Below are 26,190 nucleotides of genomic sequence, written 5' to 3'. Positions count from 1 at the left end.
AGAAGAAGAAGAAGAAGAAGAAGAAGAAGAAGAAGAAGAAGAAGAAGAAGAAGAAGAAGAAGAAGAAGAAGAAGAAGAAGAAGAAGAAAAGTTCTGTGATTTTTTTGGGAGGGGTGGGAAAAATCCTGTATCTCCCTTGTGTCCATAACCAGCCTCTTGTTGGAGTCTCTGGTCTGTGTGTGGTCCTGTGGCTTGGTTGGTTTCTCACGTCAGTTTGTTCGAACAGGCAGAAAAATGCTCTGCTTTACCCAGGATTTTGTGATCCTCCTCCCAGGCTAGTTCAAAGGGAGGCAGATCTTCTTTCAGTATCACAAAAGAGGGGGATGCAGTGATGAGGCTAGGTTCTGGGTAGAGTTGAGGCCTTTCAACAAACAGTGGCTTTTTCCTGGGGCTGTTTTGTGCAAAAAAATCTCACAGAGCCCAGCCTGGAGCCATTCTCAGGGTTTCTGTTTACTGAATTTCAATTGATTGTTAAGGCTGCTAGAGGGAGGGGCAGCCTCTGTCTCTGATTATCCAGTGAAGAAAGCGACTCCTAGGGCTGTCACCCAAGCTGGGTGACCTTTTCCTGGGTGGAGCTGAGTCTGGCAGGTCAAGCTGCGGTTAAGTACTTGTGACCTGCTAAATGACTCGTTTTATTCCAAGGTCTGGGTTGGAGCTGGCAGCTCCTCCGAGCTTTGTCGGTATCCAAGATGGAGATCACCGGTGCTGGGGGGGGAGGGGTGTCCTTCCCTCCTCTGCTCCCTGAGAAGGAGTGAGGAGGTCGGGCTTCTACTCACGCCGAGTCTTGGATCCTGGGTCGTCTCTGGTCTGCACACTGCAGGATGAAGATGTCTGCTCCTTGTTGGTTCTTGCTGGTGTTGAGTAGAATCCGCTCGCCCGCTGCGTCTGGCTCCTTAGTCCCGGACTCTCTGTGGCTCAGGAATGGCTCCTGAGATCGCTGCTGCCGATCGCCACCGCTGCTGCCGCGGCGGCGGCTGCTGGCAAGAGCTCAGATGTGTTTCCTTGCCTGGATTTTCCCTCTCTGGTCTAACTCTCTGTCCTGTGATGGCACACTTGGTGTGATTCTCTGGCTTAGGACTGTTCACTGGAATTCTAAAACTGCTTTCTATGCGAGAACTTGTTTAGACTCCAGCTTCTCCTCCACCATCTTCCTGGAACTCCCCGAGTACATTTCTTTTTGAACAGTTTTACCTCTTCCCTTGTTTTCTCCCAGTTTTTATTTCTGTATTGTATAGATCAATTTTATAGATCAATTATCAACCTAGTGTGTAGGGAGAATCATTGCTGCATTTGTTTATCCATTGTCCACCATTTCTGTGTGCTCCCTGACCCCCCCCCAAATAAATAAACTTACATACAAGACAAAAGGTACAGAAACTTTCGAAAACAAAAACAGTGACAAAAGATAAAGAACAAAGACAAAAACAAAATTAAAAAACTCTTGTTTCCATATCTTGGAGTTCATTCTGATAAACATTATTTTATATAATTGTATGCACATAGCTATTGAGCCTTTGAGATCCTCTCCTAAGAATATCCTCCTTTGCAGACCCTTTGTTTTAGAGACCAGTCCTTTGGCACTTTGTTAATCCTCCACTTCACACTTACCTGCCTGATTACCTTCCTTCCTTCCTTCCATCTTTCTTTCTTTCCTTCTGTCTTTCTTTCCTTCCTTCCTTCCTTCTTCCCTCTTTCACTTCCTCCCTCCCTTCTTCCCGTTTTTCTTTCTTTCTCTCTCTTTCTTTCCTCCATTTCATTTCCTTCTTTGTACAGATTGTGCTTGCTTGTTCATGGCTAATACACTTGACCAGTTGAGCCATATTTCCACTCTAGATCTTTGCTGCTTAATTGGAGATGGAGCCTGTCAGACTTTTCTGTTCAGGCTGGCTTTGAACTGTAATTCTCTGATCTCAGTCTTCTGACTAGCTAGGGTTTCAAGTCTGATATACCTAAAGCCCACTTGCTTGCTACTTTCTTTTCTAGAACTTGGAAGGAAAAACCAGACCCACACCAAGAAAAGCTATTTTTCTAGGTTGTTTGGAGAGACTATTTCTCTGACTCTAGTTTATTTTCATTACCAATGCATATTATTTCTGGGCTTTATGGAAGGTCTTCTAACCAATTTACAATCTTGTGATTGTAGTTGGTGAAGAAAGTTCTAAGCAGTGTTCAATATTGACCTAGAGGATCAGGGAAAGGCTCATCATGTCCTTCAACTTCACAATTTCACTTCATAAGATTGGACAGAACAAATGTCATCCATAATGCATAGATGTCAATGGGAATGCAAAAGAAGCAGCAAAGGAATCAAAGGCTTACACTTTCTTTAAAAATAAATATCAATTTGAAAAGGGACCTATGAAATGGCTAAAAAAAATAAAATGATGATTTAGTAAAAGGAAAGAAAATGCAAATAAACAATAAAAAGAAATAAGCAATAGGAGATTAAAAAGTCATCAAAGAAATAGAAATAATAAGAAAGAATAAAAAATCATTTAATTATAAAAAAATCAATGAAACAAAAATATACAGTAGAGAGCTCTCACAGCAGATGTGGTCAAGTGTTACTTGAAAAACACTCCAAAGAATTAACACATCTAAACAAAGAAACAAAACAAACAAAAAATACTTTAAAAGAATAAGGAATACCTATTTGGCTTACAGCATGCAGTGAAGAAACCCCATATACACATAGTGAGAATTTCTGGAGATAAAGGGGAAAAAACTTTGAAAACCTATTTCATAAACTAATGGCTGAAACTTACCAAATCTTATAAGAGAAATGGGCATTAATATCCAAAAGTCTCACAGAGCCCTAGCTAGATTCAATAAAAATAATCACTGAGGCCTGTCATAGTAAAATGCAAAAAACCAAATACAGATAAATCAAAAAATCAGCAAAAATATCAAATAATGTACAGGAAGATCCACCAGACTTATAGCAGATTTCTCAGCAGAAACCTCAGAAGCCAGAAGAAAAATGAGAAGACATATTCTAAATACTGAAAGAAAAGGAAATGACAACAACCGTGAAAGCTTCCAACTAGTAATACTATAAGCAGCAAAATTATCATTTGAAACTGAATGATAAATAAAAGTTTTTTCCAGATAAGCAGAAATTGAGGGAACACAGAACCTTCTAAAGAATGTATGAGAGATTTCCACTAGAAATGTAAGTATGATGCCTACCATCATTTAAACCCAGATATGACAATATAATACTCACTAGAATAACAAATACATGAAAGGGAAAAATGGAAGGAAATTGATATAAAAAAGTAACAAGTCACAAAAACAAATCATAGAAGAGATAAGATAGAATACAAATTATGTAGATATAATTAAAAGATGGTAGAAAGAAATGTATACTCATCAATAATAACCTTAATATAGAAAGGGGTGACATTGATCAAGACATGCTGTATTCATAACTTCTTTGTTTAATGAAAACTCCTTTGAACAATTATTTAAAGGCACTAAAAATATTAAATAAATAATAAGCTTGAATGTACATAAATCAAACTCACCAATCAAGTTTTGAATGGATACAAAAGATCCAACTATTTGCTGCCAGCATGAAATTCATCTCACTAATAAAGATATACAGAGTAAAACTAAAGGGTTAGAAAATATACATATTGCACAAATAGAATAAAAAACTGAGCTGGAGTGGCTATATTTATAACAGATAAAGAAAAATTTAAACTTATGAAAAGAAATAGAATATTGATAAATATTGATGAAGAGTTAATTCAGTAAGAATATATGAGAATCATAAACATACACATCCAACAGGGGATCATCTAATTATACAAAGAAAATATTACTAAACATTATGGAAGGGACAGACTAATTTAATAATAGTTGGGAGGCCTTTATACTTAGTTTCATCAATGGATATAAAACAGACACTCAACAAAGAAACATTTGAATTAAGCCATGCAACAGTACAAAAGGACCAAATATTTACTAAATATTTCATTTCCAACAGCTACATACACAGTCTTCTCATCAGTACATGAAATATTCTCTATGGTAAATATTTTAGGCTACCAATTAAGTCTCAATTAATTAAAAAATTTAAATAATATCCTATATCTCTCAGACCATGTTGGAATAAAATGACAAATCATCATTATCAAGAATGACAAGTCTACAAATAGGGAAATTGAACAGTGTTCTAAATGACTAATAAGTAATACAAGAAATTAAAAGAAAAATGAGAAAATTTCTAGTCAATGAAAATGATAGAGTAACAGATATTAGGTGTGCAGCAAAAGCAGTATAGTGAAGGAAGTTTTCCAGTAATAGATGCCTGCGTAAAAAACTGGAAAGACCTGAACCAAACATACAAATAATGAACTTCAAACACTTAGAAAATCAAGAATAAACCAAACCCATGGGTTTTTAGGAGCTATAGGAAAGTTGTTTGCCGTCCTATCAGATTTGGGAACTTGGAAGACAACAGTAGAAGCTCTATTCAGTTTCCATTCTCTGTGCAGTATGCAAGTTCCTCTCTCAGGCAGATGTCACTGTAATCAGTCATGAGGGAAGGATCTGATGGCTCTCAATCAAATAGCCAAAGTGCTTGTACATAAAAGTTTCGGTCATTGACAGGAAAAGAATAAATCTTAAGGGATGCTTGTAACAAAGATTTAAAATTAACTTAATGTTCTTCATTAGCAAACATCTATAATACATGCCTAAACTCTAACCAAATACCCTCAGAGAGAGTTGGGTCCCTCTGATCTGTCCTGGTAGGATGATTCTATGATGCAGCAATCCTACTTTAGGGTATGTACAATCAAAGGACTGAAATCATGGTCTCAAAGAGATGTTTATTGACAGTCATTTTCCCAGAAGCACCTTGCTACAGTACTGGATTTACAAAAAAGGAAAAAAAAGGACTAGGGTTTCTAGACTTGTGATCTTGATTTTGGCTTATAAACTTTGTGGCCTTATCTGTACTTCACCCGTGTCTAGAAAGCGTAGCTATAATGATGGCAGCTATTCAATGGACTGTGAAAATTAAATGAGAAAAATCTTTGAAAAAAACGTCTGTCTGGAATAGAGTAGATATTTACAAATATATTGTTTGGGGCATTTTATATTTCTTTTCAGGATGTATTCTGTATTATAACATTTAGGTATCCCCTGGGGACTTGAATAAACGAAAACTGGAAAGAACCAGAAACAGAGAACAAAGAAAAACTGGTCTCTAGAGGAGTTATGGTGTTTGGATGGTGGGAAGAAGACAAGAGAATTGGGGTCTCTAGGGAAAAGGTAGGACGATCGAGTGTCTAGTGGGGAAGGAGAGCTCCCATTGGGAGGTCTTTGAAAAGAATACTGTTCACCAGAACTCTACATCGTTATTTTCTTTTCTTTCCTGGGGCTCTCACTGTTCTTCCCAAAAGTCCTCTAAACATTTTTCCTGTTTTGAGTAAAAAAAAAATGTGGTTTACCAGGCATGAGATAATCAGAGACAGTTGACTAGAAAAACTCCAAAGATGTGGATAACTGTCTTAGAAGAGAAGTCAGGGGTTAGACTGATGGGAGTTTTTAGGCTAAGATTATCAGAGAAAGGAGGACTCAAGTCCTCCATCTAATTATAAAGGTTTGTCCAATTCTGGAGTGTACAGCTAATACCAAGAGGTTCTTCTAGAAAGGATGGGAGGTTGGAGGAGATGGGAGAGGGCACAGAGTCATGGGACTACTTCACTTGAAAGCATCCAAAAGAGGTAAGTCCAACCTAGACATTGTGGGAAAACACTTTATAGGGACCATGAGGAGCGACAAGACAAGACCAGACAACAGGACTGATTGTTTGGATAGGTTGTCATAAGCAGAAAGGTTCCATTCAAATCAGTTATACAGTAGTACTTTCACCTTGAAGATGAGTTAAAATTATCTAGCCCTCCTTTTGTAAATATTTAATGAAAAGTCCTCACAAGTCCTGTGATTTAGTATAGATATTAGGTGGTTTGTCTAGTGCCAGTTTCCATCGATTTATCATCTAGGAGTCATGTGAGTGTGCAGGAGGAAAAGCAAGGTGGGGGCAGGGATAGACATGTATCTTAGGAAAGCTGAGTCATACCCTTCTGAAAAGAGTGAACTTTATCAAGCAGGAAGCCATCACATCTGAATTTTGAACAAAGTAATGAGGTAGTATGGATGTACATTCACAAAGTGACATTTATTATGTTCATGGTAGATTTCTGCATCTTACAGTATGTGTGTTATATGTCAATCAAAGAGTTAACAAAAACATGAGGGATCAGGCAGTAAAATTAAAGTAAGTCACCTGACCGGTCACATATCTTTGATGGAGATCACTGTTGTTCTTAGCAAGAAAATTGCAGAGCAATGATGGGTGAAATAAATTTTTAAAGGAACAAAGGGGCATATAAAACATCCTGTTCTTTGAAAAGAATAAGCACATGGAAATCCCCAGCAATGCTGATCAAGAAGAAAGATAAATGAAAGGAAAGAAAAGATACATTGTGAAGATCATAAAAGAATGGTGAGGTGAGGCTGGTGTGGCTGGTGAGAGGAAGGACCAAGTAAGGCATAAGCTGAGATTTCCCTCATAAGGTGATTGCAGGCAGTCAGGTGAAGATCTTGGATCAGAGGTGAATGTGGCAGAAAGCTTTCTGGATCTTTGGACTTTCCCTGACTTCAGGAAGTGATGGTCAACTCTGAAACTATTGCATCCAAAACACGTATTGCAGTCTTAGAGATATCCCGATCTTTGAAACTCTTCATGTCTGCTTACTCCGAAAGCTTTTCCAGATTCTCTTGATCTATTACGGAAATTGTCCTGTGGCTACCCATAGCATGGTTTATAAGGTCCATGGGACATGGACCTTACTACTTCATCCAGCCTACATCATGAGGTAGCATTTATTATTATGAAAGTTTGTGGGTTTTTTGTTTGTTTCTTCATTTCAGTAGAGTTCATGGCTTGGAATTAGATTTAAGCCATTTTGGTTGTTCAGAAAACTCCTGAGGCTTTCTTTTGAGGGTAACACAGATACCTGGGTACCCTGTTTTTGGCTATTCAGCAGGCAAACTTACAAGGCAAAAATGTATGTATGCCACATGGTTAGGATTGAGAATGGGGCGAATGTTTACTAGTGCTTGGCTAACCGAGAAAATGTTTACTGTAGCACATGGGATCCTAAATTTTATCCATCTGATCCATTCTAGTGTTCTGGGATGTTCCAGGCCTATGAAGAGAAATCAAAGAAGGCTGAGTGGAGGTAGTACCCAAGATAAGCTTATGACAAAGCAGCTGGAAACCCTTTCCTGAGGGGAGACACAGAAAATGATAGCTGAAGTCAGGCTAGTTTTGAGGTTCGACTAATACATACTATTTATTACATGCTGCCTGAAAACGGAAGAAAATAGTTCTGGGGTTATATATGACTCCTGTTAAGACAGCCCAAGTCATACATGTGGTGATCCATTGGCCTGAGACCTGGAGAGATGCAATATGAGGGCAATGAGGGTTTGAGGAAGAAGATAAGGAAACTTACTAAGGTCTGGCTCGCACTGGTGTCCAGGTCTGGGACCAAGCTCTATGTACATTTCTGTAGGGAGTGGAATGATCTGATCATAGTAAGAAGCATCCATTTAGCCTAGATGATAAAGGACTACACTATTTACCACCACTCCATCCTTAGTCCAGTTTCACTTTGGCAATGGTTTTGCTTGGCAATACAGATGTGAATCTCTCTTAGACTTTCTAATTAGGGATGGATTGTAGGTTCATGGAAAAGAGACCTTTTTCACAAGGTGACAACGAAAGCAGAACAAGCTAAAAGAGCAAAGAAAGCAAGCAAGCTTGAGAATTTCCCATACAGAAACTGAGCATAAGATCTTCATCACAGTGTCATTAGATCCTTGTTGTGTCTAGCCACAGGGAGAGACAACTACCAGGGTAGATTATGGAAAAACAAAATGAAATTTTCATGCAATTCAGGTTGTGTTGGTCTTTAATTTTCAATTTTGCTTCTAATCACATTTGCCAATTTGAGTATGCCATTTGGTGCTTATTTATTTGAGATCTATGCTACACAATCTCACATGCTTTCTTATTTAAATTTCAAAACATGTAACATATCTTACTAGTGAATCAAGTGGGTTAGAAGAATTTAGACAATTGGGCTAATGCAAAATGCCAAGAAGAGGGCTTTCAGCCTAAGAGGTATGATATTAATAGAAATGAATTTTAGCACATTTGTATTGCTGAAACAAATGTCTTGTGTGGAGCAATAGAAGTTTGTAGGACTTTTGTTCATACATATTCCTTTTTCTTTCTTTTTGTGCCAGTCTTCGGGCTTAAACTCAGGGCCTGGACACTGTCACTAAGATTTTTTCCCCCCTCAAGGCTAGCACTCTACCGCTTGAGTCATAATTCCACGTCTGGCTTCTTGGTGGTTAATTGGAGATAAGAGTCTCATGAGTTTTCCTGCTCAGGCTGGCTTTGAATTGTGGTTTTCAGATCTCAGTCTCCTGAGTAGGTAGGTGCCTGGCTCGTGCTGTATTCTAAGAGAATTTCAGGATTCCTAAAAGAAGACTGATATTATCCAGTGTAGAAGTGTAGTTCTTGTAAAGAGTGTTCTCAGAAAGCTGAGGAATGTACATGTGCCCAATCACAGAGTGAATCAGGGAAACAAAGCACTTTATCTAAAGGGGAAAGGATGAGAGAAAGTGCACACACAAATAGCCTGAGACTTCTTGCGGATGCCGTTTTTCAGGTTTACCCCATAAAGTCATTTGATTACACATTCTATGGCATAGCAACAGCCAAACAAGGGAAATGTAGTGCAAAGGCAGCAATAAACAGTTGTCAAGTGGTGAAGTTAAGCACAGCGTCTAGCTGTGCAGAGTGGGAGATTCTTTTGTCTTGTTAAAACTGGCCAATTGAAGTAAAAAATACCTTTATTTTAATTATCTATAGTTATTTCCCAAGGATTGATTGTAGGTGTTTCAGCTTTTGGGAGTCATAACCGGGAAGACCTGTTCTTATATCTCACATGTCCTATAAGATTGCTATGTGATGATCTCATTTAAATGATTTCAACCTGTCTTGTGTAGAGGTTTGACATGTTCAGACTCAAGAATTTCCTTATTTAATCCATCAATTATTAAGAGTAATTGAACAAAGAGATAAAAGACAAATTCTTTACGCTCATGGGTTAACTTTTTAGTAGAATGTGGGCACATACCTTTTTTAGAGGGCTGCTTCTCCATAGTCACTTACAATGAGGCCACAAACAAGTGATACATACTTAGGCGCATACAATAAAAGTGGAACTACAGTATTAGAACTGCCAACATGGGATCTTGTATGAAAACTCAAAAGAGAGGTACCTAGCTTCACCTGAACATGGAAGAGAAGAGACAGAACACAGACTTTCCAAAGAAGGAAACCCAAGAACTAATAGTCTTTGAAGTATGACTTGAAATAAGTAAGGCAATGAATCTTGAGAAGGATGGAAAATGAAGCAGGATGGCCTAATCAGATACCATTTTTTGACCAAAGGAATCAACCAAGCTGGGATTTTCATCAGGATTTACTAACATGATAGAAACATATATATCTAACAGAATTCCTGATTTTTTTTCTTTTACTCATTTTGCACTTAAATTTAGGAAAACAGTGTCACCGGTGATACTTGGGCCAACCTACAACCACACAATGGAGTCCCCAGCCGCCTTCATCCTTGTGGGCATTCCAGGTTTGCAGTCTTCATATCTCTGGCTGGCTATCTTCCTGAGCGCTATGTACACCATAGCCCTGTTAGGAAACAGCCTCATCATGACTGTGATCTGCATGGATTCTACTCTCCAAGAGCCCATGTATTGCTTCCTGTGTGTTCTGGCTGCTGTGGACATCGTTATGGCCTCCTCTGTGGTACCCAAGATGGTGAGAATCTTCTGCTCAGGAGACAGCTCCATCAGCTTTCATGCTTGTTTTACTCAGATGTATTTTGTCCATGCAGCCACAGCTGTGGAGACAGGACTGCTGGTGGCCATGGCTTTTGACCGCTATGTGGCCATCTGCAAGCCCCTACACTACAGTAGGATTCTCACACCTAAAATGATGCTGGGAATGTGTGTGGCCATCATCATTCGAGCTATTATGAGCATGACTCCTTTGATTTGGATGCTGACTCATCTTCCTTTCTGTGGCTCCAATGTGGTTCCCCATTCCTACTGTGAACACATGGCTGTGGCTAAGTTAGCCTGTGCTGACCCGATGCCCAGTAGTCTCTATAGTTTGATTTGTTCTTCCATTATTGTGGGCTCTGATGTGGCCTTCATTACCACCTCTTATGTCTTGATTCTCAGGGCAGTATGTGGTCTTTCTTTACATGCTCAGTGGAAGGCATTAAGCACATGTAGTTCCCAGGTAGGGGTCATGGCCCTGTTTTATCTCCCTGGGATGTCATCTGTCTATGTTGCCTGGTTAGGGCATGACACAGTGCCCTTGCACATCCAAGTATTGTTAGCAGATTTGTACCTGATCATCCCACCCACCTTAAATCCCATCATTTATGGTATTAGGACCAAAAAAATACAGGAGAGAATGTGGAGATTGATGTTGTATATGTTCTTTAATCTCTCCAGTCGGCGTTCATGAACACAACAAACCTGTCCATATGTGTGTGTGTGTGTGTGTGCATATAAATATATGTACATATATTTGTATATATATATATTTATTTATTTTGTAAGTCGTGGTGCTGAACTCTGGGCTTGGGTGCTGTCAGCTCTTCAGCTCAAGGCTAGGGCCCTATCACTTGAGCCACAACACCACTTCTGGCTTTTATCTGGTTATGTAGGGCTGAGGAATCAAACCCAAGGCCTCATGGCATGCGAGGCAAACACTCTACCATTGAGCCAACTTCCCAGCCACTATTTATTTATTTATTTTTAGCTTTCTGACCAACTGCAAAACAAAAAAAGCTTATAGGTTTACAGAGCTGGAATGGCTTACTTGGTAGTGAAGTAAGAAACTCTGAGGTGAAACCGTAAGAGTATCCTTGAATAAACTTCACTTTTTAGCAGAAATGTGAACATATATGGGATGAATTGGATATTCTGACATTTTTTATGGCTTTATTTTGTATGTAAGAATCTGGATTGTGAATACTTAGGATTTTTGTTTATCTTCTCACCACATTTCTAGCATTGATATCCCTGCATGCTCTTTAAATATCTTCTTTCCCACCTCGATCTCTCCTGATTTTTGAGGAGGGGTAGTACAAAGGATTGAATCCATTGTCTAGTGTGTCTAGGCAGGTACTCATCATTTGAGCCACACCTCCAGCTTCTTTTTTTGTAATAGCCATTTTTGAGGTAGGGTCTTTATGGCTAGTCTGGCTTGGGCTGCAATCCTACTTGTTGCCGGGCATGACATAAGTACATGACACTGTCCCCAGTCATGTTGCTGGGATAACAGGCATGTGCACTGCACCCAGCTATTGGTTGAGATGGAGTCTCTTGAATTTTCCACCTGGGCTAGCCTCAAACTATAATCCCCTTAGTCCCCACCTCCTGAGTAGCCAGACTATACACTTGAGCTATTGTGCCCAGTCTTATCTACCTGATTTCCTATGGAGTACTCTGGTCATGAGATTTAATAGAAACTGTCAGTATGTGAGTCTGCTCTCTGGCTCATGAGTGAATCCACTGTCCTTTGGACATATGATTCAACCTGGACCAGACTCCTTTTTCCAGACAAAATGGCTTTTGGTTTATCTGAGACGATATAAAGCTTATTAGATGAACATGAAGGCAGAAACCTAGACTAAGCCTTTTATCTCTAGTTTTTAAGGTTTCTTTGGTCCTGTGGTTACAATTCACTTTGGATACCAAGACATATCCATGTTACTTAGATCTGTAGGACACTTCTTTTATGTTTGACTTATGCTCCCCTTTCCCCCCCCCCCCCTTTTGTTTCAACTCAGGACCTCATGCTCCAAGTGAACCTTTTTGCTTTATGGCTGAAGTTCTACCACTTGAGACAGCTTCACTTCTTGCTTTTTGCAGGCTATATGGAGAGGAGCCTCCAGGATTTGTCTGAGCTGGCTCAAAATCATGAGCCTCCTTGAGTTGGTAGGATTATAGGTCTAAACCACTGGCATATGGCTCATCCTTTATTGTTAAGCTAGTTGGATTTAAGTGTAAAGATGATCACCTATCTGTTTTCAAGCAACAGGAGCTAAGTCAACATGAGTTCATCTACTCTCTGTAGCTCAATCCTAACACACAATATGAAGACAGAGAGATTTAATACAACAGATTGTTTATTTTTCTCATGCTACAAAAATAGCCCTATATTATTAGGAAAATATAGTCAGAGCTACTTTCCTTAGGCTATACATAAAATCTTAACATCAGAGGCAGTACAGATAGTACAGATAGTTTTTAAACTGAATAAGCACCAATGCACCTATTTTAAGAAAAACCCAAGTAATTTGAGGCTTTTGGAGAACAACATGCATCAAAACAGCTGCAGACACTTTTCAGTAAGGTAAAAGGAATAAAATAAATATAAATCCTTTGGATAAATGTAAAAGAATTTAACAGAATTTTTAAAAATGAAGACACGAGTCAGGTATAACCTTTGTTTCTCAATGCTTATCTAAACTTTTATCAGACTACTGTGAATATTAAAACCCTATCTTTGACTCAGAATGTTAGCAATAATACTGATGCATTTGCAAAGATTTTTCCAACTGAATGCTTCTGGTCCAGAAAAATATTTTAGGTGTATTACTGATGGCAGACTGTGGTGTTAATATAATTAATGTCCTAAAATCTTCTGAAAAGTGACAGACCTCAAAGGCCCAGCTACTCATTTGTCCCGTTAAAATGAGCAATGTAAATAAGTAGCACTTTATGCAGTGGCAGCACAATTGAGTGGTATAATCACTGCATAAATACTATACCTTGAAGACCATCTACTCAAATCAAACAGATTCTTCTTGTGAGCACAACTCGGGGTGTGTGGTTGTATGAAAAGTTAATAGATAACAAAATAAAGAAGATGAAATGCAACTCTAGGTTCTCTAGTTTTTAAGTTACCCTTTCAGAATGTCTTAAATGGAGTAATCCTCATATAATGTTTTAAGGAAAGGACCTCATGTAAAAGACATATATTTGATTCTGATACATTTTGCAGTCTTAATAAGATGAATTCCTATTAGTGCTAGAATTCAAAATGAAAAAAGTAACCATGCTAACAGTTGATATATCTTAAGTCTTAACAGTTGCTTTCTACTGATGGTAGAAATAACATTAAATAGTATAGGATAGTGAAAAGTCAATAAGAAGTGGAAAAATACAACTCATCTGACATGGTGTATGTACTAAAAAATATATTTGAATTCTGTAACATTAGTTCTAGGTACTATTTAAACTGTAGTCCTGTATAAATTAGCATTAATATATCTCTGCCAAATTGTTCTGCTCCTTAATAATTCAGCATCTATACTTTCTACTGTTTGTTTACTTATCAAGAATATTTTCTATTTCAGAATTCTAGTACAGTAGGAATCAGGCTCTTAAAATTCTCACAAGGATGCAGGAAAGTCCCCCAAAACAGTTAAAACCTGGATTACACAAAGGTTAACGTTTTTTTTTTTCAGAAACAGCTACAATTTCTGAAAAACTTGAATTAAATATAACCATTAAATAGAATACATTAAATAATCTGATATAAAGGAAGCAAAAATTAGTGTAGCCTGAAGCCCAAACAGAAATTTCTTCCTCATAGTTTCATCAGGAAGGTTTCCTTGATGCCTATATGCTTCGTTCACATCAGCACCGCTTAAAATTATAGATTCATTCTTTATTGAATTATATACAATTCAAAGTATACTACTTCCTGGTCATGACCATGCCAAACTGAACAAAAATCCTAGCTTTCTTACATCCTATGCAGATATGGTACCTCTCCCATCATACAAAGTTCATTTAACCAGTGCATGGGACTCAGAATGGATTTTAAGAGCTATCAACCAATCTTGCTTGAAAAAGGTGGGACTATACTTCCTGGGTGAGTTCTCATACACAGGATTTGCTCTTCTTTCTCCTTCTTTTGCAGGACTCAACCATTTTATACTTTTTGTATGTATTCCCTTCAAGGCTCAGGTATTGCATTCCGTAGTCTATAGTAAAGTAAGTTTGTGCAGAAGCAGTTTGAGAAGTCACCCTGGATGTTACATATGTTATTGAAGGAAGTTTTCCTTCAAAATGACTACTTCCCTCCTCTCGCTATGGATCAATGTGAAAATCATAATGAAAGAAATTATCCTTCAGAGTAGTTGTTGAGCAGTAGAATTCAGTTCTATGCAGTTTTAATACCTCTCTAAGGCAGAAAAAATGTTTTGATTCTCGACATCCAAATAAGTTCCCTTACTCAAAGACTCAATAAACACCCTCTCCCCCAACCCCACCACACACAAATGCACATGCACAATTAGACTAAGCTACAACAATCAATCAAATAAACTTTTGCCTTTGGAGTTCTTAGAAAGGAAGCATGAGCAACTACTTTATAGAGAAGGGTTTTCATCCATGTGTAAACTTCAATCTTTGCTGTTAAAAATTAAGACAATATGAAACAAGCATTTAGTCAAATAATGACGTTATTTATTTCTTGAAATAATTATTACACTCAAATCAGCCAAAAAATTGTAAACAAACCCCAAACAGTACATTACATTTGAGGCTAGTTAACTACTTAATGCATTCCAAGTTTGAATGTATTTATCATCCGATAATCTTCTTTAAGAACTTTCTAATATTTGCTTGGCTTAATAAAAAGATCATAGTAAAATAGCAATATCAATTTGCTCCCATTCTCCTCTACTAAGTGTCCAAGAATATAATTGGAAGTGCTTCCTAAGAATCTATTTCTCAACTCTTATTTCCCATGAAATCCTCATACAAAGACAAACAAGTCTCTCTAATGTAAAACAGTTCACTTCTTTGCCAGGATAGGGCCTTGACTGATCAGCTCATTTCCCCTGCACACTGCTGAAAGAAATGTGTCTCCTACTGCTCATTTTCAAGAAGCATTTTGGAGGCATGTTATGAAGAATGAGTTTATTTTTCTATTTTGGCTTGTTTTACCACCATCATATATAAACAGCAGAAACAATTAAAATATAAGAACTTTTTTTTTTTGTGCTGGTATTAGGGCTTGAACTCAGGGCCTAGGCAGTGTCCCTGAGGTTTTTTTTTCTTTTCTTTTTTTCCTGCTTAAGGCTAGCACTGTACCACTTGAGCCACAGCTCTAGCTTTTTGGTGGTTAATTGGTGAACAGTCTCATGGACTGTCCTGCCTGAGCTGGCTTTGAACTGTGATCCTCAGATCTCAGCATTCTGAGTAGCTAGGATTATAGGCGTGAGCCACTGGAGCCTGGCTGGGACAATTTTTAGTCGTCCTTATTACAGCCAATTGGAAGGCACTTTGCATTTGTGTATAAATAACCTAGAATCTATTTGGTTGATCAACTCTAACCTAATAATCACTACCTTCAAAAATAAATCGCACCAGAGGTTGTGTTATATGTCATCATGGAGCGACATGCAGTTTGATCTTGGCAATAGGGACAGCCATGAGTTCTCGTGTTTGTTTCTAGTCTTAATCAATCCCATAGTATAGTCTTACGAGTAACAGTGAATTACTTTTATACAATCATCCCTGACATGCACAGCCATTACTTTAAGGTCAATAGACCAATATGAATCTTAATTTCCTCCCATTACAGTATGACTTCCAAACTGATTTTCTGTGTCTAATTCTGTTATTTCTGCCCATATCTCCCTTTCCTATTGGTAGGAAAATAGTTACAATAACCATAAAGGTTTTCTTTGTGGCATAAGAAAAAAAATCTAAAATTTTGCCAATCTAAGTGGTGGGGAAGCCTTTCTTCCTGTTTGCTTGTTTTTACCTATTTTATTATCCTTACTTTCTGACTTGAGGCCACACGTCCCATTCAAGTTCAGAAACAAGCATATTTATTATTCCAATGCACAGTATACTACTCTATTCCAATGGCATGGACTCTTTTTAATCTTAAGGGCTCTAGGCTGTCTGGAGAGGCTGGAAAGAACCAGGTTACTGCAGTGAAGGAGCTGGCTATACGTGATAGGTTGCACGTGAAGACTCGGTGGTTCTCCTTCCTCTAGCCTTGAGAAAAGACCTAAGGTGTGAGATGGATCTTGGATTTTTGAAACAACTCTGGGAGGTAGTAGAATATGTCTTTTTAAGAGCAATTGCACCCATTTTTCTCAAACATATGAGGTGCTTCAGATGCAAATGTAATAAGTGATATGTAGATATGTGTGAGATACATCAGAGGAGTTTGTCACTAGTGTTTGATTTGAATGTGAAAATCATTTTACAATATTTTTTATATCCTTACCTTCCAGAGCTGTGTAACAAAGAATTTGCTTCATTAAGGCCATTTTGTGTTACTTATTCATAGAGTGAAAACAAGAACCAAGGCTCACAAGCTTCCTGATCATACCAATTAGCAAAAAGTCAGGTCTGGAACACTGGTCTCCTTAGAGCCTAAGGGACAGTGCTTTGTCCCACTTATACTCAGGGAGGTGTAGTGGGTGCTCTGCGCAAGTCATGTTTTCTTGCTGCCTGGCATTCCTCTAGTCAGGAAAAAGGACTGGGTCAACTGTATAGTTCGCTTGCACCAGCAAACCTGAATTAAAGCATCTGCCAACTAACTCTGGGGCTTTGCTTTCCTATGAGTAGCTTAGTCACAGATTTTGGCCTTGTAACAAGAAACTTCGGGGTCAGGCAGAAAAAAAAAATAAAAATCCCTGGATTCTAAGCTTGGTTCACGGGTACATGTCAGTGGCCGGTCCTCCTGTTCTTATGTGCTAGACTAAATTTCCAGCTCTGGTTGGGTTGGTGGCACTGCTAGTCCTCCCCATCCAATGAGCAGATGGTGAGAGGAGCAGTGTTGTTAGCACCAATGCTGTAGCAAGGACTAAAGTAGGGCAGGAGGCGCCCAGAGAAGGGCTGGCGGGGGAAAGTGAAAATGTGAGAGCAATTGTCAGTCACATTGTAGAAGGAGATATCATGGGCCTCATAATCTAGGAAGATTCCTACCCGGCGTGGAGGCACTGGCAAGGACAGGAGTGGGTACTCATTGGTGCCTGCCCTGTACTCAGTTCCCTTTCTCAGCCTTATCACCCAGAATCCATAGTCAGGGGACAAATAGACCACCTCTTTCCGGTCTACATTTTCCTTACACACTCCCAGGCCCCATTCAGACCTGTTTCCCACCTCTACCTCCCAGTAGTGTCGGCCTGAGGAGATGCACTGACTTCCCAGGACAATATTGTAACGGTAAAATCTCTCAGGGTTATCCGGCAGTTTCTGCTGAATGTCTCCATAGTGCACACATTTTCTATCCTCTGACACGATGAGGCGGGAGTAAGCTGTATCTGGATCTAGGCGCACATCAGCTAGGGAAAAAGATCTTGGTTGGTAACACCAATAAAGAACAAGGGGATCTGGGGGAATTCTTTTTGGTGCCAGTGACGGATGGGAGTGGGGTGGGGCCAGATGAGGCATCCAGAGGGCACTGAGCTGTTTTGTTTCAGTGGGAAGTCCCTCCCGCTGCCCATCACAGTCTCTCCCAGTATCAATTACCTGCATAGGTCTTCAGGATCTTTCTTAGCCCCAGCACACAGCAATTGGTCCTCAGCTCGAGAGAGACTGGTTCTGGCCGCTGAAGGCTCCAAGACTTGCTCCTGGCAGAGGAGAGAGGAGTGCTGACTTTGCCCATGGGCAGAGTATGGGGAAGAAGGGCTTGGCCAGAGACTATTAGTGGGTGTCCTTGCCATTACTGACAGACATGTAATAAGGGGTTGGCAGTTTGGCTCAGCCTCAAACTGTTTTGTGCAGCTCCCCCCCCGCCCCACCATGCTGTAGGAAGAGTTAAGTGTACATCTGGGAAAGGAAGCAATGTGCTATAAAGGAGAAAGGTTAAATACTCAGAGTGGGCAAGACCATCTTCTTTCCTTTCCTCTTACAACTGTCTACTTGAAACCACATGTTTTATAATCTTTACTTGAAATTTTTACTGGTAATACAAAAAAAAATATGAACGTGATTAACGGAAGAAAAAGGAAAGATGAAAATGGATAAAGCTTCTTTGGCCAATATCATGTAAGAGGCAGGAGTCTGTAGAGAAACATTCTTCCTGTGGGTGGCAGTCTAGGCTCTTTCCCCATCTCTGGCTGGACACCTCTACCATCTATAAGGGCTGCCTAGAAGCTCCAAGGACTGGCACATACCTGTTTAAGACTTCATGAATATCCTAGGAGAAAAAAAAATAACAGCATATGAGTATGTGCTGTCTCAGGGGAACTAGACAGACAGTGACTTTGGGAGGGGATTTTCAAAGTGAGATAGATACCAAGGCAGGGGGGAAAAGCTGTTCAGGGCCACAGGGAGAGCTTTTGAGAGGGCAGCTGAATGCAATCAACTGCACTAGCTGCCGCCAAGCTCCATCTCCTGACTCCCAGGATGGAAGGAAGGGGCTGGAATGATGCCACACTGCCTGTGTCCCTGCTGTGCTATTCCTAGCTAAGTGAACGACCTGGCCTCCAGGCAGGGGAGGAGCACAGCAATTATTAGCTGGAGCATACAGCTAGCAGGCAGAGTGATGATAAGAAGACCGGGTGTTCTTGTCTGGAATCTCACTCATTCTAACTTTAGCTTTCCCTCAGGCTTTCCAGGAAAGGCTGCCACTCACCTGAAGCATCCAGCGGGCAGGCCTCTGTGATCTCTCTTCTAGCTCCACAATCATCCTCCACAGGGTTTGGCTCTGCTGGATGAGCTTCAAGTGATTCAACTCCAGTTTGTGTTCTGTCTCCTCCTTCTCTAGCTCCAGGCTGGCCAGAGCTGCCACTGCCTCCACCTCTATGTACTGAACAGGTAGGTTGTTTTTTTCTAGCAATTGCTGGCATTTCTCAAACTCCCATATGATACTCTGCTTTCGAGTTTCCACTTGAATCTGAAGAGTTAAGACTGGAGTCAGTACTGATATTGAGTATAAGGATCACTGGGGATTAAAGATAATGACGTGTGCATTATCCATATATTCTGTAAATGTTTGATACTGTTCAATCTTTTGATCTAACCAGTTACTAGGAGCTACAGAAGCAAAGACAAGGGATAGTTTTTTCTTACTTTTCTTTCCCATAGCTCCTAGGTATTATCCTGGGACTCTTTTTCAGGCTAAGTATAACCATGTCCAAAATACTTCGGAGGTGACTTTCTAATATTTTAATATCTGAGCTCAGCAACTATATTTGAACTTAGGAAAGCAACAGAAACTATGCCTCACTAGCATTCTACAAGTTGCACTAAGTGAATGTGTACATAAGGCATATATTTTTCTTCTTTACATATGAGGACATTAGGTCAGAGAATATGGCATATGGCTTTATCATGATCTTTTTTTTCTTTTTTGACAGTACTGGAATTTGAACCCAGGGCTTCACACTTGCTAGACAGGCACTTTACTGCTTGAGCCATACCTCCAACCCTCCCTTACAATCAAGACATTGCAATGGCACTAGGCATAGTGGCTCAAGCCTGTAATCCAGCTATTTGGAGAGTGGAGATTGGGAGAATAGTGGTTTTAGGTCATTTTGGGCAAAAAGCTAATGAGTTTCAACCTCTAAACGGGGCCAATTATTCCAGTTATGTGGAAGGTTTAAATAGGAAGATTAGGGACCAAGTAGACCCTGATTAAAAAGATTATATTTGAAAAAAAAAATAACTAAAGTGAAAAGGGGCTGGGGCCATGCCTCCAATGGAAGAGCATATCCCCAGCAAATGTAAGGTACTGAGTTCAAGCTCCAGTTCTTTGTGTGTGCCACCAAAAAAAAAAGGGCAAGTTGGCATGGAGAAGTTTTAGGCCCGAGATATGTAAAAACAAAGCTGGTATTAGGATCTCAGAGTCCCTGACCCCAATCCTGCTTGGCAGAGATAAGGAAACTACCAGTATCAGTTCCCAAACAACACAGAGGCAACATAAACTCCTTTTGGAGGTGACAACTTGCCTTCCAGTTGGCAGTTCGTTTCCTCTCACTAACTTCTAGCTTCCAGGCTTCTTCTTGTTCTTTTCTTAGATGTTCCAGAGCCTCATGGAGTTTCCACTGCAAGAAACGTATTAAAAATCTCATGAGGTCACCTCAGGCAGCCCAGGTTGGTAAATATAGGTGTCCTAACATTAGCAGATGACAGGAAAACCAGTGTCCTTCAGGCAGTAGACTGGTCCATGCTAGGAGGACTGCTCCAGAGGAAACAGGGTCCACCCAGATGATACTCTTGGTAGCTCTAGGGCTGAAAATCCATGTTAACTCCTATAGTACCTAAGTGTTTGTAAAGTAGAAGAAAAGATCTACCTTCAAGCTTTCTAATAAATTAAGGAAAAAACCAACAGACCTTCCTGTCTATGTCCATTTTTTTTTCTTTTCTATCTTGTTCTCTATGGTCTCTCAGAACCTTCTATTAAAAGTGTGGCTCAGGATCAGCAGCATCAGTACTGTCTGAAAGCTTGTTAAAAAGGCAGAATGTTGGGCTTCCCTCCAAACCTATCAAATGAGAATTTGATTTTGACCAACATCCTTGGGTAGTTCATGTGTTCATTAAAAGAAGCACTTTCCTAGGTTAGCAATACAGTCAATTTCCACTGGGAAGCATAACACAATGTGTTCTGATACTACTTTTAATTCTGATTATCCTATTTGTTAAAGATTTATCAAGTGCACTAAATATGCCTGGATACTTTCGGTCCCTTGATAGTGGTGTGGAAAACATTCAGTCAGATAGCTAGTAAGCGGGTGGAATTTAACCCAGTTCATAACTCTTATGTTTTAATGTTACACTATTTCCCTATTCTAATAGTCTCAAAACAAAATGTGCAAGCAGGTATGTTTAATGTTTTAGGAATTAATCACAGCACTTGTTAATTCACAGGACTTGTCTTACATTCTTACCCTTTAATCTTGATACCAAGAAAGAAAATTAAGACCAGAAAAGGATTAATTGCCAAATCATTGGGATAATGGAGTTGATGGGATGGTTGGAAGCTGACAGGGTGTGTATGGGAAAGGAACTGAAGGTACAACAGAGATGGCACATCCTAGAGGGCAAGGGGACCAAGAGGAGTTATAAAACAACAAAATCCAAAACACAAGCCCTGCCATGATCAAGAACTAAAGTCCAAACCTTTCATCTTCTTTTAACTCATTTACTCTAATCAGAACAAGACTACCGATATATATTAATGCATGTTTAGTGCTTAAGCATATCCTAGTACTTGGCAAGTTATTCCTAAGTGATTGGTCCACAATCCTTTTCAATGATTATGATCTCCAAATTCTAAGCTTCAGTTTTATCTAGAAAATGTCACCTTCATTTTCACTGACCTAAGGTTCACAGGTTCTGATAGATGCAGCCTGGACTGATACTCTTAGCTAAACTCATCCATTCACCTCTAACCAAAACAAAAATTGCCCTCCTTCCTATTTTCAATACTGAAGTCATCTCTTTATTAGGTAAATTGGGCTTGGAGAGAAAGAAATTCTAGGTCATGAATAAAAGCAAAAGTATTGAACAGTGCATTAGCTCTCAGGATCTGTGAGTGTCATGAACCAGAGGAGTCATCTTAAGTCTCTGGCAGTCAGGACCTTAATGTACAAATGACCAAGTGAAGGGCAGAGGAAAGACTTGAATGGCTGGGTTCTATCTCCCACCTTATACTCCCAAGCAACATCTTCCATGGGCAGCACAGAGTGGGCCTCATGCTCTGGGGATTGGCTGCAACTCTTACACATCATGGCGCCATCCTCTTGGCAGAACATCTTTAGTTGTTCCCCATGGAGCTCACACACATCACTCTTTAGTCCCATTTCTGGACATGGCCCTAGTTGTCGGACTTTTTCTACAACATTGGCTAGCTGCCAATTAGGCCTCAGATTCTTTGGCTGCACAGGAGCTCTACAGAGAGGACAGGTATAACCCCAGTTCTGGGATTCTCCTGGGACCTTCCAGAGGCCAGAGAGACAGCTGTGGCAGAAAGTGTGGCCACAGTCGATGCTCATGGGATCCTTCAGGAAGGTCATGCAGATGGGGCAGGCCACTTCTTCTACAATGGCTTCCACCAAGGCTTTAGGATCCATGCTTTCTTCTCACGTAAGATAAAACCACAAAGAAGTATTGAAGGCTGCAAAGAGTAAAAGAAAACAAGAGAAAAATGTAACAGGAGAACAGAGAGATCAATAAATAGTGACTGCAAAACAAAAAACATTCCTATTGGATCTTTATTGAGCTTAAGCTTAATCAAGCATTATTATTAAGCCTTTTCAACTACTATTAAACATTCTGACTGGCCACATCACTCATAACACAGAAAGGATATACCAGATTGGGAGTGATTTGGCCTAAATGAATAGATTTGGGGTATTCTCAGTTCTTATTTATTTAACCAACTCTGATTCTGCTCTGGTCTGCTCTATCAGACCATCCCCACTTTTTGATTATGATCTATAATCAGCACAGTTTTTTTTTTCTCGAACTAGAGGAAGTCACATGAAATGTGGTGTTTTCAATACCCAGAATAAGGTCTAGCCTCACTCTCTGGCATAAGAATACACATATACTTTGTGGTGCAAAAAGCCATATGCCAATGCCCACTGCCTAAATGCTCAATTTGTTTTCTTATGCTGTACACTGAGATGTAAAAATGTAAGAGAAACAGCAGTTCCCTTGCATTCTCTTGTGCCCTGCAAACATCCGCCTACTTCTCCAGCACTAATATGCTTATTTAACATCCAGGACCCTCTCTCCAGATTGTAGTGATGTATTAGAAGCAGATACGAACTGATAAACCTTGGAAGATAATGTGCTGATGACCAAGCCCATATTGATGAATTCATTATTCCAGAAAGAAACAGTTGAGACTTTTGCCAGGGCCTTGATGGGTATGGAGCTTGAATAGTTAATACCAGGCTCTGGCTCACTTGGAAGTATTTATTCATTCACTTTGCAGGTCTGTGTTTCTAGATAAGAGTCTGTAAAGGGAAAAGCCATGTTGGTTTAGTACTGTTATCCATAACAACTAAATAGAAGCTGTCATGCAGATACTGGCTGAATAAATTTGACAAATAAACAAACCAGGAAGGCATAGGAAAGTTTCTAAACTCAACATGCGTTTAAATTTTGTTAGCTAATTGACAGCATAAATCCGTAATAATAATAGCAAATATTCCTTGAGTACTTACAATGTATACCAGTTCTGCATATTTTACATCAATGAACTTAGCTTATTTCATAATTCTCTCAATTCTCAGTCTACAGATGGGGTTCCACCATTCTATTTTAGGCAAAATATCTAAGCTGTTCAGCTTCAAAATATAACACAAATTCAAGAAAAGAGAAGAAATCATTATGATTTGGGTCATCCAGAGTGGCTTCCTAGAGGAAGCAGAGCAGTAGTAAATATTACAAGTGCTTTGTTACAGGCCATCTGCAGGTCAAGCCTTTTGTTTTTCCTTCTTCTACCATCACTGCCAAACTGTGGGATCCAGTATCTTAAAACCCCATTTTGATAAAGCACTAAACTCAAGAGTCTATTTTCTGGCTCCCCAGCACCAAGTTTAAGCTCCATACAACCTATATAATAATGAGGTAGATGGGTGGGGTTGAGATAAATTATGGGGAGGGGGGGAAGAGGATGATGCATGAGTTGACACTAATAAAAACACAATGTACTCATAAATGGACATGCTGAGTTGAAGTCCTTTTTGTACAACTACGTAAATACAAAAAAATTCTAAAAACAGGGTGGAAGCACATCATTGTGATACAGGGCCATGTACTACTGAAACATAAGAGTTAAAGGTTAAAAAGAAGTAAAAAGAGATATTGCTCTTCAATGGAAGACCCGTTTTAATGTTCTCATTTATACATAAAATGACTTGGACAAACCTTGGATGATTAAACATTTTTAGAGGCCATGAAGGTACCTCTGGGCAGAAGCGGAGAGGCAATCTGGGAAAGACTTTTGAGGGGACAGGGTGGGTGGGTGCCTGTTAATAAGAGACTCGGGGTGCACCTGAGGGGGGAAAGAGGAGGAAGGGGGGGAGGGGGCAGGGGAAAAAGGCAGAGGGGAGGGGCTGGGTGGCATTTGTGAATGACTCTGGGCTCACCAAAGGAAGAGGGGGAGGGGAAGAGGAGGAGGGGGACGGGAAGGGGAGGGGCCAGAGGACGATCTAGAGGTGGGGGGGGGGAAGGGGCAAGGAGAGGGGCGGGGGCATGAAGAGAGGAGTCCGTTATCAGTTTGGAAAAGCCTTTTGGGGGAGATAGGCCAGGCCGGGCACCTGTTAGGGGCTCCTGGCGAGCCTGAGGGGGAGAAAGGAAGACAGGGGGGAAGATTGGGGAGCCAGTTTGGAAAAGACTTGGGAGGGGCCGCGATGGTTCTTGCGAAGGCCTCGGGGCGCCCCGGAGGGGAAGGGGGGAGCGGGAGAGGAGGAGGGAGCGGTGACCCCGGGGTTGCGGGCGGGGGGTGGGGGCCTTGGGGCCTGGGGCACGGGGAGGCCCGAGGGGAGGAGGGCGGCGCGGCGGAAAACCGAAGCAGAGACGCCTGGCGGCTGAGGCTCCGGCGTCAGAAGCGACGCGGCGTCTCCACGGCACAAGGCACTTACCCGGCCGCCCGGCGCCCGAGGCCTGGGACCCAATCCCGGGAGGAAGGCCTACAAGTCGAGGGCTCCGCGGTGGCGGCGATCCCCCTCCGCGCGCCAGACTCCGCCGTAAGTCCCGCCTACAGCGCCGGAGTCAATGAGCGGAGGCGACTTCCAGCCGCCGGGGCCGCCTCGCTGGTGACGTACAGGAGGAGCAGCCAATCACCGACAGGGATCGGGACTGCCCTAGCCTATCGGAGATCGAGGCTGGAGCTCCGCTCGCCTGTAGGGCGTGTCAAAGTTATTTTGTCTGCTTGGCTTAGCGAAGGTTCCGGCTGGGAGTGGCTTAATGGAGGCTGGGGGGGGGGGCGGTTCTCCAGTCACGCAGGCCTTGCAGTCGGAGGGCTCTGTTAGCCATCGCCCGGGGCTCACTCCTATAATTCTAGCTAACTCAGGAAGCTGGGATCGGACGCTCGCAGCCCCAAATCAGCCCGTACAGGAAAAGTCCCTGAGACTCTTTTATCTCCAGTTGAACCACCCAAAAACCTGGACGTGGAGCTGTGGCTCAAGGGGTAGAGCCCTAGAAAACGACCCCTCACCCTCCCAAGATAAAAATGCAGTTATCGGTTCATTGGCATTTTCCAGCTTCAATTTAGTGACAAGACTTGGTTCTGTGACCTCAGGGACAGGCTGAGACCCCCCACAGGCAGTAGATTTTTTTTTTTTAAATTTATTTTAGTTTTTGGTACCAGGACTGGGGCATGAAGTCAGGGCCTAGCTGCTGTTGCTTAGCTTTTATTGCTCAAGGCTAGAGTTCTGTCACTTAAATTATAGCTCTTCCACTTCTGGCTTTTGGGTGGATAATTGGAGATAAGAATCTCACAGACTTTCTTTCTTGCCTGGGCTGGCTTCCAGCTGCGATCCCCAGATCCTAGCCTTCTGAGATTATAAGTGAGCCACTGGCGCCCTGCAGCAGTACACTGTTTCTCCACTATCTCCCCATCCAGGCACTAGGTCCTGGGTTCTCACGGAAAAACTTTCCTAGGCTTCCTAGCCGACTTTCACAAGCATCTTTGCGTCACTCTTGTGATGAACCAGTTTTGGATATTGGGCTATGATGGAGAAGTAGAATCCTTGGTCATAAATCATCATTTTATTATTTGTTTGTTTATTTGCTGATCCTGGGGCCTGAACTGAGGATCTGGGTGCTGGCCTTGAGCTTTTATGTTCAAAGTTCGTGCTCAACCACTTGGGTCACACCTCTACTTCCATTAAAAAAACCCCCAAACCATTGTCTTTTTCACACACATACACCCTTATCCAAATACAGACACACATATCACACACATGCATGCACACACCACACACAAACTCATACACCACACACATGCTGGGGCGAGGATCTAGATTGCTCTTTATACAACCAGGGCTTTGTCTTTTTTTTCTT

General features: G+C 40.8%; 2 protein-coding genes across 3 annotated transcripts; one reads left to right on the top strand and one right to left on the bottom strand.

Annotated features, from left to right (window-relative positions):
* The first annotated feature begins 9,703 nt into the window (after window positions 1-9,703).
* Window positions 9,704-10,648, top strand: LOC105983916 (olfactory receptor 52I2-like). Its single transcript, XM_013013947.1, has one exon. It carries the CDS (start codon window positions 9,704-9,706, stop codon window positions 10,646-10,648), a length of 945 nt encoding a protein of 314 aa, XP_012869401.1.
* Window positions 10,649-15,371: 4,723 nt separating this feature from the next.
* Trim68 (tripartite motif containing 68) lies at window positions 15,372-24,862 on the bottom strand. 2 transcript variants are annotated; one of them, XM_013014164.1, is made up of 8 exons: window positions 24,768-24,862; window positions 22,946-23,135; window positions 21,819-22,288; window positions 20,121-20,216; window positions 18,806-19,066; window positions 18,345-18,367; window positions 17,698-17,798; window positions 15,372-17,510 (listed from the first exon to the last, which is right to left on the bottom strand). In XM_013014164.1, the coding sequence occupies exons 3-8, from the start codon at window positions 22,242-22,244 to the stop codon at window positions 16,960-16,962; spliced, it is 1,458 nt and encodes a 485-aa protein (XP_012869618.1). In that variant the 5' UTR covers window positions 22,245-22,288; window positions 22,946-23,135; window positions 24,768-24,862; the 3' UTR covers window positions 15,372-16,959. The 2 variants fall into 2 exon arrangements, with proteins under 2 accessions (XP_012869618.1, XP_012869617.1); XM_013014163.1 differs by lacking the exon at window positions 22,946-23,135.
* Window positions 24,863-26,190: the final 1,328 nt, after the last annotated feature.

The sequence above is a fragment of the Dipodomys ordii genome, unplaced genomic scaffold (assembly GCF_000151885.1).
Source record: "Dipodomys ordii isolate 6190 unplaced genomic scaffold, Dord_2.0 Scaffold22, whole genome shotgun sequence".
Lineage (NCBI taxonomy): Eukaryota > Metazoa > Chordata > Mammalia > Rodentia > Heteromyidae > Dipodomys > Dipodomys ordii.
Note: the sequence above shows the minus strand (reverse complement) of the source record. Positions and strands in the feature narration are given on the sequence as shown.

Coding starts and splice junctions, on each gene's coding strand:
- LOC105983916 (XM_013013947.1), top strand. CDS start 9,704: ATGGAGTCCCCAGCCGCCTTCATCCTTGTGGGCATTCCAGGTTTGCAG.
- Trim68 (XM_013014164.1), bottom strand. CDS start 22,244: ATGGATCCTAAAGCCTTGGTGGAAGCCATTGTAGAAGAAGTGGCCTGC. Junction 19,067..20,120: donor AACGAACTGCCAACTGGAAG/GCAAGTTGTCAC, acceptor TTAACTCTTCAG/ATTCAAGTGGAAACTCGAAA. Junction 17,799..18,344: donor ATTCATGAAGTCTTAAACAG/GTATGTGCCAGT, acceptor CTCCTCTGCCAG/GAGCAAGTCTTGGAGCCTTC.